This window comes from Olea europaea, chromosome 4 (genome assembly GCF_002742605.1).
Source record: "Olea europaea var. sylvestris chromosome 4, O_europaea_v1, whole genome shotgun sequence".
NCBI lineage: Eukaryota > Viridiplantae > Streptophyta > Magnoliopsida > Lamiales > Oleaceae > Olea > Olea europaea.
The window spans coordinates 2,647,915-2,665,522 of record NC_036240.1 but is presented as its reverse complement, the minus strand read 5'-3'; the positions used below and the strand labels follow the sequence as shown (position 1 = coordinate 2,665,522).

Genomic DNA, 17,608 nt, shown 5'->3' with positions numbered 1-17,608 from the left:
CGATATCGACGGCTAAGGAATATGGCATTATGCCGAGTTATGATATAAGGCATCCCGAGGATGGGGATAGGATGGCTCTAGCTCGGGAAAAAGAGTTTGTGATTTTCAGAGATTCTTTAAAGGGGGGTTTAGGTGGCCCGTACACCCATTATTTATTACCCTGTTGACCGAGCACAATATGAGCCCCGGGCAGTTAGTGCCAAACGGGTAGAGGATGTTGACTTATTTTTTTGTAGCTTGTAGGTACCTAGGAATTACCCCATACCTAGACTTATGTAGGATGATGTTCGACTTGAAACAACTTCCCCAGTTCTCGTGTTTCGCCTACTTTTCATCCCGAGGAGGGTTTAGGATCCCAAGGATGCCTAGTTCATTAAAAGGGTGGAAGGAAAAATGGTTTTACGTCGTGACTCAAGGTCTCGACCTACCTTTTAGTGCTCAGTGGGCCTTACCAGATACTACGAGGTTTTGTGAGGGTCAAGCCTATTTTGAGTCCTTAGAGAGGGATAGGTTGATGTTAGAAAATCTCGAGCCTTTGGTGTACGATATAGGTGACGTCCTCGATCTCGTGAATGGGAAAGGCATCGAGGGTAGGATATGCACTTTCAATGTTTTTGTTATTCTGCCTATGTTTGTAATGCTCGTGCTGGTGCTAATGTTGGGTGATTTTGTAGAAATGACGTTTGATCCTGCTGCCCTACGTCATGCGGTTAACAAGAAGTCGAAGGTCCCCCAGGCTCGGGCTCTCGGCCAGAAGAGGGGACAAAAGAGAACTAGAGATTCCAGGCTCGAGAAACAGATGAGTGGCCCCGATGAAACTCCATACCCAAGGGGAAAATCCCCGGCCATAGAGCGGGAGAGGGTTGAGCGCCCGACCCCTCAGGGTACACCTCGGAGTGTCCCTCAATCTCGAGGTCCTATCGAAGTGGTTGATCTCGAGGACGGGGCTCTGCCAACATGCTCTGTCCCATCAGAGTACCAAACCCTAGGCCAATTTCTGCCGAGCATTGTTGACCAGTACCGAGGAAATATTGGTTTTGATGATGGCATGAGGGCCCTCGAGGCCATGACGCTGAAGGTACGTCGATCATATAATCCGAACTTTATTTGTTCAGGTATTTTTACATCTTTTTTACTCAAGATTTTATTAAACTTCCATTCGTCCATTTTTCCCAGAAGTTAAGCATTGCTCGAGGTCTATCTTTGAAGGAAAAAGATGAGTCCTCCAAACTGACGGACCTCGAGGACTCCCTAGCGACTCGTGATAAAAGAATTGCCGACCTTGAGGCCGAGCGCGCTCAGCTGCTGAGGGAGCATGAGCAGATGAATAGAGAGCTCATGAAAGCTCGAGAAGAAGTTGGTGCCATGAAGGATGAGGCTGAGGAGGTGAAGCTGAAGCTTGAAAATATTCATAGGGATTATGAAGGGAGGTTGATCCAAGCTCGAGTTGACTCAGTCGAGGAGTTCAAGAAGTCTGTCGTCTTTAATGAGCTCAAGGGCGAATGCGCAATGGGCTCGTACTTTCATGCCCTGAAAGAGGCTCAAGCATTCATTCGCGCGAAGCCAGACGCAACGCCCGAGGACTTGAAGACTATCCCACAGGTAGCTGAGGACCTCACCCTCTCAGAGTCCGAGGAGAATGTTGATGATGAGAAGGTCGACATCGAGGGTGACTACGTCGAGGAAGATCAGCCAAGCCAGAATACCGAGGACTAGACTTCTTGATTATTCTTTTTGATCATGACGACACCTGTTTTTGTATTTTGAACAAGTATTTTGCTCGGTCTTAGTTAATGTTCTTTTTATCGATGTTTTTTCAACGTATGGGGTGTATGGCTGACGACTTGGGCATCTTGTCGATCAGGACAAATCGAAATAGCTCGATTTTCAAGACGAGTAATGGATGATTCGACGCTTAAGATGAAATAATAACTCGACGCCCAAAATGTTTTAAACAGCTCGACGCATAAGATGCATTAATATCTCGACGCCTTTCATGAATTAACAACTCGACGCCTAGATTAATTAAATATCTCGACGCCTAAGATGAGTTAATGATTCGACGCCTAAGCTGAATTTAAAACTCGACGCCCAAGATGTTTTAAACGGCTCGGTGCCTAAGATGTATTAATAACTCGACGCCTAGATTAATAACTCGATGCCTAGATTAATTATTTATCTTGACGCCTAAGATAAGTTAACAACTCAACGCCTTAATAACACGAAGCCTAGATTGATTATTTATCTTGATGCCTAAGATGAGTTAACAACTCGACACCTTAATAACTCGACGCCTAGATTGATTATTTATCTTGACGCTTAAGATGAGTTAACAACTCGATGCCTTGATGTACTTATTTACCGACGACGAAGATTTATTTTTGTCATGCTCGACCAATATGACTCTTTCAAGAACTGAATTTCACAATCATTTTCAAAATTGTGTTTGGCTCGAGCATGTATACAAGTTATCTCGAGGACTTAATTTGTAAAATCGTTTTTTGACATTATGCATTGGGCTCGAGCATATTATACCCGTTTATCCTGAGGACTGAATGACAATGTATTTATATTGACTTATAGTGTGCTTTCCGAGGACAATAATGGCCTTTTTATAAGATCTATCACGTCGTTGATCGGGCACTGTGTGCTCGGGAATGTTTACTTGTAAGTGTGTTCGTGGCTTTAGCTTTTTTGATTGCTTGGTTGGAGCAAGGCTTAGTTGCTTGGGCGGTGCAATGCTTTTTGATTGCTTGCGCGGGGCAAGGCTTTTTGTAGCTAGATCATATTTTGACAAATAGCTTAATTCTTATTATACTTTTAAAGATAGACTTGGCACACTGGTCTGACAACTAAAAACGTGAACCTTGGCACGCAGGTTTGACTACCGAAAAATAAAACTTGGTACGCAAGCCTGAGAATTGAAAACGTGAACCTTGACGCGCAGGCCTGACTACTGATAACTGGAAGACCAAGTTACTTGTAATATATCTTTAAATTCTCGGCATTCCATGGTCTTGGAAGTGGTTTTCCTGATATATCTCTTAAACTGTATGCGCCTCCTTAGAGCGGTCGTATGACTTCAAAGGGCCTTTCCCAAACTGGTCCTAGCTTGCCCAGGGCATGACCTGCTGCTTCGGCCCTTCTTAACACAAGGTCTCAGGCTCTAAATCTCTGCGTCCTCACTTTTTTATTGAAGTACTTTGCTATTTTGTCTTGGTAGGAGGCCATTCTTAAAATTGCCTGATCACGAACTTCTTCCAAAAGGTCGAGGTGTTCAGTAGTGCGCCCTACATCTTCGGGCTCAAGCCTCCTTTGGCTGGGTAGCCTGACTTCAACAGGGATGGTGGCCTCAATACCAAAAGCCAACATGAAGGGGGTTTCTCCCATGGCAGTTCCGTGGGACGTTCTATACGTCCAAAGTATGGAAGGTAACTCGTCAGACCAGGAACCTCTTACATCCCTGATACTTGTTCGGAGGTCTTGCAATATAATCTGATTGGTCACTTCTGCGAGACCATTATTTGAGGATGGGAAACTGACGTCAAACGGTGATCAACCCCTAGGTTGGAACAGAAGTTTTTAAATTGTGCATTGTCAAATTGCCTGCCATTATCAGTTATGAGGACTTTCGGTATCCCGAACCTGCATATGATGGATCTCCAAATGAAACTTCTCAACTTCGGCTCTGAAATTGTTGCTAAAGGCTCAGCCTCCACCCACTTTGTGAAATACTCTACAGCCACAGCCACAAACTTCAATTGCCCCTAGTTATTGGAAAGGGACTAAGGATGTCAATTCCCCACTGCTCAAACGGGGCTGTGCAACTAATGCTTGTGAGGTCCTCTGCGGAAGGGTGGATGACATTGCCAAATCTTTGGCACTTGTCACACTTCTTGACATATTCCTAGGCATCTTTCTTCATGATTGACCAATAATATCCATACCTTATGAGCTTGAAGGCTAATGCCCGAGCTCTTTGATGGTTCCCACACACTCTTTCATGAACTTCTTCTAGGGTCTGAGATGATTCGGAAGGCCTAAGGCATCTGAGGTATGGAAGTGTGAGTCTCATGCGAAATAAAACTCCTTCAATCATGCAATACCTCAGAGCTTTGGACCGGATGCTTCTTGCTGCTCGAGGATCTTCTAGAAGACTGCCATGTTTTATGAAGTCCACTATTGGATCCATCCACAATGGCTCATTATCAATATCCATGACGCTTATGGTTTGGTTGATGCTTGGCTCAGTTACAATTCTAACGTGGACTGTCCTGTCAAGCCCATTTATTCCCATGAACACCAATCTTGACAAGGCATCGGCCTTACAATTCTCAGCCCGAGAAATTTTCACAATTTCACAACTCTTGAACTTTCTCTGGAGATCATGCACTTTTAAACAGTATAAGCTCATCTTCTCATCCTTCCTATCGAAAGTCCCTTCGATTTGTCCAACCACCAACTGGGAATCACTGTAAATTTTGATATTTTCGAGCTCGAGATTTATGGCGAGTTCTATGGCTGTGATGACGGCCTCATACTCTGCCTCATTATTGGTCGCCTCAAATTCGAACCTGAATGTGCACTGAATGTTTATGAGCATGTCTGGGCTTATGATTATGACGCCTGTGCCCGAGCCCAAGGAGTTTGATGCTCTATCTACGAAAATTTTTCACACACCTGTGGTCGAGCTCGAGCTACTCTCTGGCCCCCGAGGCTTTGGGGTGAGTTCTGCAATGAAGTCAGCTAAGACCTAAGCTTTAATAGATGGACAGGGCTTGAACTCTATGTCAAATTCTTCGAGTTCAATTGCCCACCTCAGTAATCTTCCTGAGACATCTGGTTTCTGAAGAATGTGTTTTAAAGGCTGATTGGTGAGCACTACAATAGGATGTGACTGAAAATATTGCTGAAGTTTTCGTGTTGCCACTATCAGTGCAAGGGCAAGCTGTTCTGCCAAAGTGTATCTTGTTTTTGCATCAAGTAGGACTTTACTTACGTAATAAATGGGTTGCTGGGCCCTGTTAACCTCTTTCACCAAGACACCACTCACTGCATTCTGAGATACGGCTAAGTATAAATACAGAGTATCCCCGGGCTCGGGTTTAGTGAGGATAAGAGGAGATTCCAATGTCTGCTTGAGCTCCTGAAAAGCTTTCTCGCACTCCTCATTCCATTTGAAGCAATGATTACCCTCGAGGGCTTTAAAGAAGGGGAAGTACCTGTCTGCTGTTCGGGACATGAACCTATTTAGAGCAGCTACCTTGCCTATCAACTTTTGAACCTCTTTCTTGGTCCTTGGTGATTCCATTGCTGCCAGAGCTTGAATCTTGTCGAGGTTGGCCTCAATCCCCCGATGAGTGATCATAAAACTCAGAAACTTTCCTAAAGCTACGCCGAATACACACTTCTCCGGGTTGAGCTTCATCCTATATTTTCTTAGGGTGATGAACACCTCCTCTAGGTTGGATATGTGTTCCTCCACCCTCTTACTCTTTACAACCATGTCGTCCACATAGGCCTCGATGTTCTTCCCTATCAAATCGGTGAAGACTTTGTTGATGAGCCTCTGATATGTCGCCCCAGCATTTTTCAATCCAAATTGCATCACCTTATAGCAATATATGGCTGAATTAGCCATGAATGAAGTCTTCTCTTGGTCTTCTTTGGCCATGAGGCTTTGATGATACCCCGAGAAAGCATCTAAGAAGCTGTACAGCTTATGTCCGGATGTGCTATCCACAAGATTATCAATCCTTGGTAGCGGGTAGCTGTCCTTTGGGCACACATTATTATGATCTGTGAAGTCAATGCAGACCCTCCATTTACCCCTGACCTTTTTCACTAGAATAATTTTAGCGAGCCAATCGAGGTATTGGACTTCCCTTATAAACCCCGCTCCCAACAATTTGCCGACTTCTTCTTGAATGACCACACGTCTTTCCGACGCAAACCGTCTCTTCCTTTGCTTAACAGATTTGGCCCCTGGGGTGATAAAGTTTATGGACAACTACTTCTGGGTCTATCCCTAGCATATCCTCCATCTTCCATGCAAAGACATCAATGTTGCAGGACTCCCTCCCGGAGATTGGCCTTGAGGTCCCGACCAATAGTAACGGCTTTTTCGTGCTCGAGCTTGACCACTTCCAATTCCTCAATGGGGGCCAATCTACCCCTTGGTTCAAGCTCGAGGTCTACGAGTTGCATGACGTCAGCACTCATTCTTTGGATGCTAGTTAATAGCACTGTCTAGCCGCTATTTGGTCTCCTCGAACTACTCCAATGCCATGACCTATGGGAAACTTCATAGCGAGGTGGAAAGTTGACACAATAGCCTGGATCTTGTTCGGTAGGGGTCTTCCCAGAATGATGTTGTAGGCCATTAGAGTATTAACCGCTTGGAATGGTGTGATCTCCATCACTTGTGTACTACCAGTTCCTAATGTAAGTGGGAGCTCGACTATGCCTTCAGGGATAAAGACGCCACCACCAAATCCCTGTAGGGGAGTTTTTACTGCTTTGAGCTGTTTGGGAGAGATCCCCATTTTGGCGAAAGCCTCCTGCGAGAGTATATTTGCTGCACTCCCATTATCAACCAAAATCCTCTTTACTTCGAAGTTAGCCACAACCGCAGAGATGACCAAGGCATCGTCATGAGGATATGAAATTCCTTCCAAATCTCTTGCTCCAAAAGTGATGTCTTTGACTTCATCACGGAATTCTCTTGGGGTATGAGCATGTTGGCGAGTATACTGCTTTCGCTCACTACTTGTGTTTCCACAGGATGCTATGCCCCCAACGATAATATTAAAGGTTCTGGCAGTGGGTTGAGCACTGCTTCCGGCCTCAGGCTCTTCCGATTGTCACGGTCATTCCTTGGTCGTTTATCATGACCAATGTAGTTCTTTAAAAATCCTCTTTTGATAAGGGTTTTAATTTCTCGCTGTAAAGCATGACAATCCTCTGTAGTATGCCCATGATCCCGGTGAAATTCACAATACTCGCTCTTATCTCTTGTGTCAGGGGGTGACTTCATCCTTGAAGGCCACTTTAATTCTTTCATATCTTTAACCTCCATCAAAATGTTTGTCTTAGAGGTGTTCAATCAAGTGAGAGGTACTGACGATGCCTCGTTCCTGCGTTTATCCCGAGGAAGCTCATGCCAAGGGATGGGACCATGTTGCTTCTTGTTCTCGATCTTTTCATGGGAAGGACCAGGTCTCCTTGGATTTAGTGTTTCCTCCATATTAATGTATTTTTCAGCTCGGGTGAGGAGCTCGATCACTGTCTGCGTCGGGGTCTTTAACAAAGACATCTTGAAAGCTTCACATCTTACGACGTAGGTGAGGGTGGAGACAGCTACTGTGATGTAAAGATCCGGTATTTGGAGCCTTTCCTTGTTAAACCTTGTCATAAATCCTCGTAGGGTTTCAGTTGGTCCCTGACGAAGTTGCATGAGAGAGGCCGCGGTCTTCTTGATTCGTTTGCTACTTGCAAAGAAGGCTGAGAACTTATCAGCCAGATCTGAGAATGAGGCTATGGAGTTGGGCTCAAATGTCGAGAACTAATCTCTAGCACCATTAGTTAGCGTTTGTGGAAAGGCTTTGCACATAACCTGATCCAGCACAACTTGCAAGTTCATGACATCAGTGTATACATTGAGATAGTTGATGGGATCGGTCATCCCATCATACTCTTTAATGCGAGAATATTTGAATCTGTCGGGAAAGGGATATGACAATATCTCCGGGGTGAATGGAGTGTTAGGGGTAAAACCTGTTGGCCCCCGAGCATTCCATTGCAGGCCAACTGTAATTCCTTCTTGAATGATCCGGACAATTTCACCGGAATCCATGGCGACCGATCTCGAGCTCGAGGCCATATTGTGAATACCTGAGGTTCCTACTCCGCCATTTGCGGGGTTTGGTGGCCGTGCTCGAGCATCAGCCATAAAATCGCCATGCTCCGCCTGCGCTGGCGACGAATGTGAATTTCTTTGACTTAACAGTTGCGTGAGCGTGGCCACCTACTGACGGAGCTTTTCAAAGGCTTCGGTTGTGATGAGCGCTGGCAGAGGTGCGGACACTCCTGAGGATTCTTCATGAGGAGCCGGTTGATCTTTGGCAGGATGAGGGATGGGAGCGGATGAGCTTGCGGGAGGAAGACCTGATCGTGTGTTAACCATGGTTTTTGGTAGCGATTCCCACAGACGGCGCCAATGATGCTACCAAAAATCGTACCTGCAAATTTCCTGATCTTGATGATTTGGATTGAGCACAATCGTAGTCTTCTGGTACCTGAAACAAAGGCAACGATGTATGTTCTCGTCGCCCCTCTGATACTTAAGTCAGAAAAGGAATTATATGCATAAGGCTATAGACTGGAGAATAATGAAAAACGTACTTGAATAATGGCTTAAGATTTTGTATTTATAGTAGTAAGCGACATTCTCCTAGTGGAACTCAACTAGTTGGATGTCCTTATCTGTTGGAGTCCTGTACAGTTAAGGAGTTGGTCAAATACCATAATTGTATGTGTGATAGAGTCCTTGCGGGAGTCAAGTATATGGTTGAGTTAGAGTCTTAATTGCATAGGAATTCTAAAGGGTCAACAATCGTAGTTTGTTGAGGGGAGCATATGCTCGAGGACTGCTTATGCTCGATGACTAGTATCGCAATATGTAAAGCAGCCAGGGGACTGCTATATGCTCGAGCACTCCATATGTGGAATTGCAAGTTCATCTTAAATTGGTCGTCGGGATAATATTGTGATCGGGTTGCAGGGAATGTCAGTATCAGGTACAAATTTTAAACCAATTAAAATAAATTATTTAACCGTTAGCCGTCATTTTTGAATTCTTCTCTCACAAGTAGGACTCACTTTATCTCTAACGGTCAAAAAATCAATTATTAAAATCCCTACCAAACAAGTACTAAAATTCGATTACCACTTTACCCCTAATTCAAAGGGTTTTACTAGGCCCTGTCTCTCCAGGGATGCCTGCTGGTCACCCTAGCAAAACCCCAGTTCAATACAAAAGAAATGATCAGATTTATATGTCAAATAATAAGTATAAAATAACTTATTCTTTTAGATTTTAGATTATTAAATTAAAAAAATAAATTATATATTATTTGAATTAACGTCGAAAATTGTTTGAAAACATCACACATTGGCGTGTCTATGTCGATATATGCATTGACATTTTCGCTAAAATGAATTTTCAATTTTAATTTTTTTATATGCATCGACTTAGTATGTAAATTTGCTACAAAGTTGATTCAGCTACTCAATCATCAATACTTATGGATCTTGTAAGATCGACTAGTTCAAAAGGGTTAATTTGATCTAGTATATAATGATAAGAGGTTCATATAACAAAGGCAAATCTCATCGATCAAGATTTTGCTAGAATTGAATTTACATTGTTGATGTTGAAATTGTGAGCATTGCCACGTTTCAAGTGTCAATCCAGTGGATTCGCAACTCCTATGCTTTACACCTCTATGCTCGAGCAATGAATATTTTGATCATCTCCACAAGAAACGGATATGTAGTCATTCAACTTGCTCTTTCGGATCAGGAGCTTCTCTTTTTTTTGTTGGTAAACACTCTTCTTCCTTTTACGGATCCGTCCCTAGCTCAACATGATCAGATTGAATGCTCGTCTCCCCTTGGCAACAATCTCCATCGTCGCCTACATCACTACGTTTGTCCAGTAAAAATCTATCATCCCGGGATCTAATCTTTATTTTTTCTGCTTCGATTCTTATCATCTCTGTGTCTGCATCAATGGCAAATTCGGAGGCATTTTCTGTCACTGAATTTTGATCTGACCTCATGAAATCAGTCGATAATCTTGCAGCATCAGCATGAAGTGATTCTTCTCCAGGGGTATCACTATTTTCATTTTCTAGTAATTCTTTCTCTTCAAGTTCTTGTAACTTCTCAAGAGCTTTCGTAGCAGCATTTCCAGGCCATCCATCGTCGTTCAAATCCCTGCAAATTGAAGAAAAGAACTTATGTTTTGATGACCAGCGACACAGGCAATCATCAGTTCTAAAATTTTCATTGTTATAATGCACAGAAGTTACCTCACTGGATTAAATCCGGAAGAAATGAAGGATGATTCTAGACGGGATATGATATCCAAAAAGGCGTTTATTATGTCATCGGACAAGTATCCTCCAAATCTTGCAATTTCTACCAGAAACTGTGTATCGAGGATAAACTGCCATGGAAACAAGAGAATTTTAATAAAAGAGAACTAAAATGTACATGCTTAAATGTGATCATAGAAGACGCATGAGTGCAAAATCCCATATACATAATGAACTACATTCATCTCCATCAATAATTTGCATCGGTGGCAAAATTAATGCAATTCGACTAAATACTAGAACGGTAGGAAAAGCATACCTGCATGAAATCGGCGTGATGATCAGCCAAATCCTCTTTGTTAATTGACCAAATTTCTGATTTACTTGAAATCCACGCAAATGTGGCTCCCACCAGATCCTCGAGAAGACCCATCAACCAATTGTTATCAACACAATCATCCCCAACAAGCTTTTGTAATTTCTTTAGATCTAGATACAGTTCCTGATAATTGAGAAGTCGAGAGGCAAAAGTTCATAAGCTTAAACATGTACCAAATATAGTTGTAGAACGACATTAAACACATCAAAGATATTAATAAATTACATTTTTTTCCTTTTTTAATTGTAATTCTTCCCTCTACTGAAGAATAAGAAACAAGAAAAGCTAACAATTTTAGAAATTCAAAAACTTCGAGAAAGACGGAATATGGAGTGTTAAGATATTATGCCATTTGACCTTAATTTGTATAATTATTATTCTGGTTCCAGGAAACAAGATAGAGAAAAGCTGAAGCAGCTACAATTTCAAAAATCAGTTTCCATAAATAACGAGATAAAACGTCAAAATCTCTTCCCTCAGCATATAATCTCGCAAATACACAGAATTTTTAGGATGCCGTACAAGAATTAATCTACATAAATAGACACTTCAATTTCTAAAAGCTTGAGCATACCAAGTGAGTTGGAGAGGGAACTAGATTGTAAATTTTTGAATTGTCCAGCCAGCTGATGCGACTTTCTGAAATACATTNGCATACCAAGTGAGTTGGAGAGGGAACTAGATTGTAAATTTTTGAATTGTCCAGCCAGCTGATGCGACTTTCTGAAATACATTGATGGTCGACATCTCGAGATACTATGTTGTTTATGAATTCTTCAATAAAACAAGTTCGAAGTCGACTGCATGTGTCTTGAATGAACAGCAGGTAATTATCAATCCCAAAGTCCAGGTCGTGAATGCCGTCAAAGATATTTTTAACTATGCTGGAGACAAATTGCACCAGCGTTGACAAACTGGCTAAAATGGAAACTTCCTGTACTGGCGTCTCTGGGAAATTCACTTTGGAACCTCCTTTTTCTGAGGAGTCTTTATCACCCGAAAGGGCACTTTCAAGGATAAGAATATACGCATTGAAGAGGTCCATGATTCCTTTCAGAACTGAACTTTCCATTTGAAAGGCAACTAAAGGCGCAACGTCCTCTGTGAATGACTAAAAATATAGGAAAACTTTTTAGTTACAAGTTATAATATGTCATTAAGGCAGGACAAATGTCCAGTCGAGAGTTGTTCCACTGTCTAAAGTATAGAGACTATAGCGAGCAAAAAAGATACTATGCTGCACATATACATTCCTGAAAACTTTATTCACTAACCTGAAATAATGTCACAAACTTCCTCCCGCTGTTAGTGAGAAATAAGCACTCTGGTTGTTGATCAATTATTGCATCCCTCCTTTCTGTTATAATTCTGGGTCCAAAATATCTACCAACAACCCAAGTATCAGTCGATGTGAAAATACTAATAACTTGTCTGAAATGCTCTATATGGACCTGCAATACTTCTTCGATGCAAGGACTAATGCACTTTATCAAAAATGGTTGCAGGATGATCTTTTGACTCTCCAGCAAAGAGCAATATGACATTGCAATCTGCATAGTATCTATGGCTGTTGAAAGTCGACCACTTATTTCTGATATGGAGGCAAAGAATTTATTGAAACAATCAGCAAATACTCCAATTTCTTCACCAGCCCACTGAATAAGGTCCGAAGAATGAGGAGAAGTTTCTCCATCTAAGGATACGAAAATTCTTGCTGCTCGAGAGATCATAGAACATACAAATTTTGCTACTTCTTGAATATATAGCGAGTCTAGAAATTCTTTTGAAGATTGCAAATCACGAATACCCAATTCAATGCGTGAATGATAATACTGGAGCAGTAATTGAGTTGCAAGATTTCTATCACCAAGTCGGCACAATCGAAGCAATGCCTTCTGCAGTTCTGGTGCAGACACCCTGGAATTTTTTGCCACCAATGTGATCTGATCAGAAAGCATAGCCCTCTTCTCTGATATCATGGAGTTGTAGGACATTAACTCATTGGAGGAAAAATTTTGCTCCAACCGCAAACTTTTGAAATACCCGTCTTCCATTTCAAGGAGTGCAAGAGCATCATCGTGCCTGTGTTCTGAAAGAAGAGTATCCAGGAGTTCGGAAACATTTTCAGTGTGAGTCTCCAATATGCTTGGAGAAAATACTTGCACTTGTAGAGGTTCTTCTTGCATTGATTCTATAGTTTCTTCTGATAGAACATTTAAAGCGATGCCATCTCTAAGATCTTGTACGAGCTTCTTCTGTGATAAGGCCTGGTATTTCAGTTGCAGCAGTTCACTTTGCAAGCCTTCTATCTCTTTAAATATTCTGCAATATGAATAGATTAATTCTTGTTTACCAGTGTCAGGTTTCACTGAGGGCCTAATTGATTAATTTAGAAGGGTGCAATTAACGAGCATAAAAAAGGGCATAAGTTAACCTACACGATCTCCTAAAGTAGAAACACCAAACAATTATCACATGGTAACTAAGATGGGACAACTAAAATGTCTTTGATAATTTCATCATTACACAATGCCCTATTGCTACCTTATGCCAGTCAGTGAAATGGTAAATAGATACCAAATGTGAAAAGCATTGTACTGTAGTTAAGACTAGTTTCATCAGCGATGCAGGTTCAAGTAGGACACACATTCTTGGATCAAGATATGTTGAATCACCTGATATAAATGCTTAAACTGTTAGATGACGCCAAATGTATGTCGTTTATACATATCTTCAACAAGATATGAAGCCTGAGAATCTCCAATGAAGCAAAAACGCCAAATTTCAAAGCAACATTTTCGATTATTTATGCAACAATTTGAGCATTACAGAATCAATACAAAATTAAAATGACATCAAGAGCTGCCCCAAAAAATTTGTAACCTTGGTGAACAAATTCCCATTTTCCATTTTGCAAATCCAATAACAGTAAATTAGGACAAAAAACAGTTAATTCGCTAAAGAACTTACGCAAGAAAGGCAGAGTAATTTGAAAAGATGCTCTTCTGAAAATCCAAATCCGACTCCTGCTTCAATTCCAGAAGTTCCGAACATAGATGCTGAACACCCTATTAGATCATAATAAACAGACAATATTCTGATAAATAAATGCTTACTCGCAAACAAACAAACATACATAAATACACAGTAAGAATGGAAAAGAAACTAAAATCGCAACCCAATGAACTAGAGGTGTAGATTATTCAAGAGTCAGTATGCTTTAGATTAACCTTAGCAGTCATGGATTGAAGCTCGGCCTCGACATTTTCATCGCTAGCTACAGAAGAATAATCTACACTTGTGTGGCCTTCAGAGGAATTATCATCGCCCATTTCTTGATTATGATCTCTGAATCGAAATCTTGAAGTGGAATTGGAGCTCGATTCCATTGAGGATTTCTCTTATTTTGATCATACGCTGATGATTGAGGTTGAAATTTTTCAAGATAGTGCCATTTCAATTGTAAATACAAGGTTTGGATTTTTGTGTCGTCGTTTTCTTCCGCCATTGGCAAGCTTTGATTTTTTCGCCTATGTGAGTGTATTAATGCAGACAACGATTTGCAGGCCATGAAATTTTCAAACTTTAGTGCTCTTTGGATTTTCCCAAAGATTATTTTACTAATTAAATACAAAATTAGTTGGAAAAAATTTGTATTATTTAAACAAGAAATGATTGGAATTATTAAAGAAAGTGAAAATATAAACATTCTCGAATGACTTACGGTTACGGATGAATCATCCTATTTCGAGATAGTTTTCAAGTCCTAATTTCCGATAAAAACTTCTCAACAAAGCAAGACAACCTTAATTATGATGGTCTTAGATTCAAAGAAAGTCGGCAATGAAAATTTATCCTGCCCAAGGAGATAGGAGATGAATTCTATATACCAGGATAAGTACAACTTAATATTGCATATTAATTTGTAAATGTGTTAGCACTTTTTTGTTGGGTTTTTGATACCCAATAATCCCGGGCGATGATATTAAACAGTGCTGGATAATCGGATTAGATTTCATAGGCTTCGGCCGATGATTGAAATATTTATTAACACACTCGATTAATTGGCTCAACTCGAAAAACAACTTGAGAATTGTTTGAAGCAACTTAATATAGTTAATGTTGCTCACGGTCCATTTACTTCTTGGATGGCTCAATTTGTGTTCCCCCTTTAACCATTAGTTGGTCCATGAGCCCATTATATTATTACACCCTAAACCTATATATTACTCTCATTTGTGAAGGAGCCGTGTGTGTGCAATTGAAAAGAGGCAGCCTACATTTTTCTCTAGTTTTCTCTTTTGAGCCTTAAACTGAGTCTGTCTTCCTCTATTCTTTGTGATTCATTGCAGCCACCATATTGTGTTTTTTGTGAACACATTGAGTTGAGCAACCGTAATAAGAATCGTTGTTTGGGTTGGAGCCTTTGTTGGGTGCGTTTAATAAGATAGAGATTGGTTAAATTGAGCCCGAAAAATCCACCATTGGGGGTCGATTATTCAACATTTGATATCAGAGAGAGGTTGGGGTGGAATTTCCGGCCAAAATCCCATCAGAAAACCGGCAAAAATCAGAAAATAAAAAATGTCCAGAATTTTTTCCCAAAAAAATCGGATCTGCAACTTCAATTTTCGGAGAATCCAGACGTCTTTTGGTGAAACGGAGGCCGGATTCGTGATCTGCAGATGGAGGCGGTGCTGGTAACCGACCCGTCTGGGCGACGGCGGCTCGTGGCTTCTCCGGTGGTGGCGCGTGTGGGCGTGTGGAGCAGATTCTGGGGAAGTTTTTTTCTGGCAGTTTGTTCCTCACATTATTTCAAACATTTTTCGTGTTGGAAGTTTTCTGTTTCAGGTTACACAGAAAAAGTTGGACGATTTTGCCCCTGGAAATCAAACTGCATTTCTTGGCGGGCTGCACGGTTATATTTGCTGAATCTTTAGGACGAGTAGTGGTGGTCCTAAAGCAGCAGATTCGCATCTCTCTCGATTATACGGACTCAGACACGTCCGCTCTGGTAATTGGCTTAACCTGTTAATTTCAGCATTAGCGCGTCACAATGTGGGGTGACAATAAGTTGGGGGATGTCATTGCTTAGCAACCATTGCTTGTGTTAGAAATTAGGATTATTTGCTCTTAATTGTTGCGATTGAGTACTTATTTTTGAATAAATTAGCGTATTGTGCTTTGTGCTAAAATTGTCGTGAAATTTCGTTTGATTGGATATACCTATTTTGTTGCATCGTAAATTTCGCTGTGTTGTTACCTTTGTTAGAATACCTAGAGCTTACCAGTTCCCATGTTCCCTTGATCTAAGACCGCGAGTCTTACGAAACCCTTGGAATCTAGAACAGTGTATATTGCGGTTGTAGGATTACTTTGTGTGATCTATTTGCCTAATAGATTGTTTAGTTTTTCAAAAATGTCTTCACATTTCGAAGTTGGTATTTTTAATGGAAAAGGAGATTTTTCAATCTAACAACAAAAAATGAAGGATATTTTAGTATAATGATCAGAGGTTTATATAACAAAGGCAAATCTCATCGATCAAGATTGTACTAGAATTGAATTTACATTGTTGATGTTGAAATTGTGAGCTTTGCCACGTTTCGAGTGTCCATCCGTTGGATTCGCAACCCCTATGCTTTACACCTCTATGCTCGGGCAATGAATAGTTTGATCATATTAGCTGTGATTAAGGAGTTCATATATAATTATGCAATCTATTTCCCTTTACAAAATATTTTGCCCAAACATAATTGTATTTCCTTAGATATCATATTCTTGGTTTATTATATATACACCAATGTACCATGTATCAAATCAATGAAAATAGCTTCATTCATAAGAAACTTAACAGATCATCTCCACTAGAAACGGATATGTAGTCATTCAACTTGCTCTTTCGGATCAGGAGCTTCTCTTTGTCTTGTTGGTAAACACTCTTCTTCCTTGTACGTACCTGTCCCTAGCTCAACATGATCAGATTGAATGCTCGTATTCCCTTGGCAAGAATCTCCATCGTCGCCTACATCACTACGTTCGTCCAGTAAAAATCTATTATCCCGGGATCTAATCTTTATTTTTTCTGCTTCGATTCTTATCATCTCTGTGTCTGCATCAATGGCAAATTCGGAGGCATTTTCTGTCACTGAATTTTGATCTGACCTGATGAAATCAGTCGATAATCTTGCAACATCAGCATGAAGTGATTTTTCTCCATGGGTATCACTATTTTCATTTTCTAGTAATTCTTTCTTCTCAAGTTCTTGTAACTTCTCAAGAGCTTTCATAGCAGCATTTCCAGGCCATCCCTCGTCGTTCAAATCCCTGCAAATTGAAGAAAAGAACTTATGTTTTGATGACCAGCGACACAGGCAATCATCAGTTCTAAAATTTTCATTGTTATAATCATCAGAAGTTACCTCACTGGATTAAATCCGGAAGAAATGAAGGATGATTCTAGACGGGATATGATATCCAAAAAGGCGTTTATTATGTCATCGGACAAGTATCCTCCAAATCTTGCAATTTCTACTAGAAACTGTGTATCGATGAGCTTGCTTATACCTTAATCATTTTACATTTATCTGACGCTATTTTGAGAAAAGTAGGAAAACTGAAAACCACAAAAGATCTTTGGAAAAAGTTGGAAGATCTAAATTTGCTTAAATCCACTTCCAATAAACTTTATTTTCTTGAGCGTTTTTTCAGTTTTAAAATGGATCATTCAAAGGATCTTGATGACATTTTAGATGTTTTCAATAAACTTGTCCAAGATATTGTTAACTGTGAAGAAACCGTATCTGAAACTTACAAGGCTATAATCTTGCTTAATTTTATGCCTGAGTCATATAAGGAAGTTAAAAATGCCATTAAGTATGGTAGAGGTACATCGACTCTCGAGATTGTCGTAAACTCGCTTAGGAGTAAGGAGATTTGAATGAAGGTTGAAAATGAAGATAAGAGGAGTGGTGAGTTACACATGATAAGGAGTGGGATGAAGTTTAAAAAATGAATTTGGGTAGAGTTCAAAATAACGATGATTTGAGTAGTGACTCGAGTGATGAAGGTGGTAAGATGAAGGGCAAGGGACGGGATAAGTCTGGTGGTAGACGATGTTATAGTTGTG

At 40.7% G+C, this 17,608-nt stretch overlaps 3 protein-coding genes across 3 annotated transcripts; all 3 read right to left on the bottom strand.

Annotated features, from left to right (window-relative positions):
* Nucleotides 1–6,236: 6,236 nt before the first annotated feature.
* On the bottom strand, nt 6,237–7,078 carry LOC111392285. Its single transcript, XM_023017595.1, has 2 exons — nt 6,895–7,078; nt 6,237–6,787 (listed from the first exon to the last, which is right to left on the bottom strand). The coding sequence occupies exons 1-2, from the start codon at nt 7,076–7,078 to the stop codon at nt 6,237–6,239; spliced, it is 735 nt and encodes a 244-aa protein (XP_022873363.1).
* A 2,514-nt stretch (nt 7,079–9,592) lies between these two features.
* LOC111393275 (exocyst complex component EXO84B-like) lies at nt 9,593–14,317 on the bottom strand. The gene is made up of 7 exons (XM_023018728.1): nt 13,710–14,317; nt 13,450–13,547; nt 11,754–12,801; nt 11,138–11,590; nt 10,420–10,602; nt 10,095–10,231; nt 9,593–9,999 (listed from the first exon to the last, which is right to left on the bottom strand). The coding sequence occupies exons 1-7, from the start codon at nt 13,866–13,868 to the stop codon at nt 9,624–9,626; spliced, it is 2,454 nt and encodes an 817-aa protein (XP_022874496.1). The 5' UTR covers nt 13,869–14,317; the 3' UTR covers nt 9,593–9,623.
* A 1,862-nt stretch (nt 14,318–16,179) lies between these two features.
* On the bottom strand, nt 16,180–17,352 carry LOC111392278. The gene is made up of 3 exons (XM_023017584.1): nt 17,322–17,352; nt 16,902–17,046; nt 16,180–16,806 (listed from the first exon to the last, which is right to left on the bottom strand). The coding sequence occupies exons 1-3, from the start codon at nt 17,350–17,352 to the stop codon at nt 16,365–16,367; spliced, it is 618 nt and encodes a 205-aa protein (XP_022873352.1). The 3' UTR covers nt 16,180–16,364.
* Between the last annotated feature and the right edge of the window lie 256 nt (nt 17,353–17,608).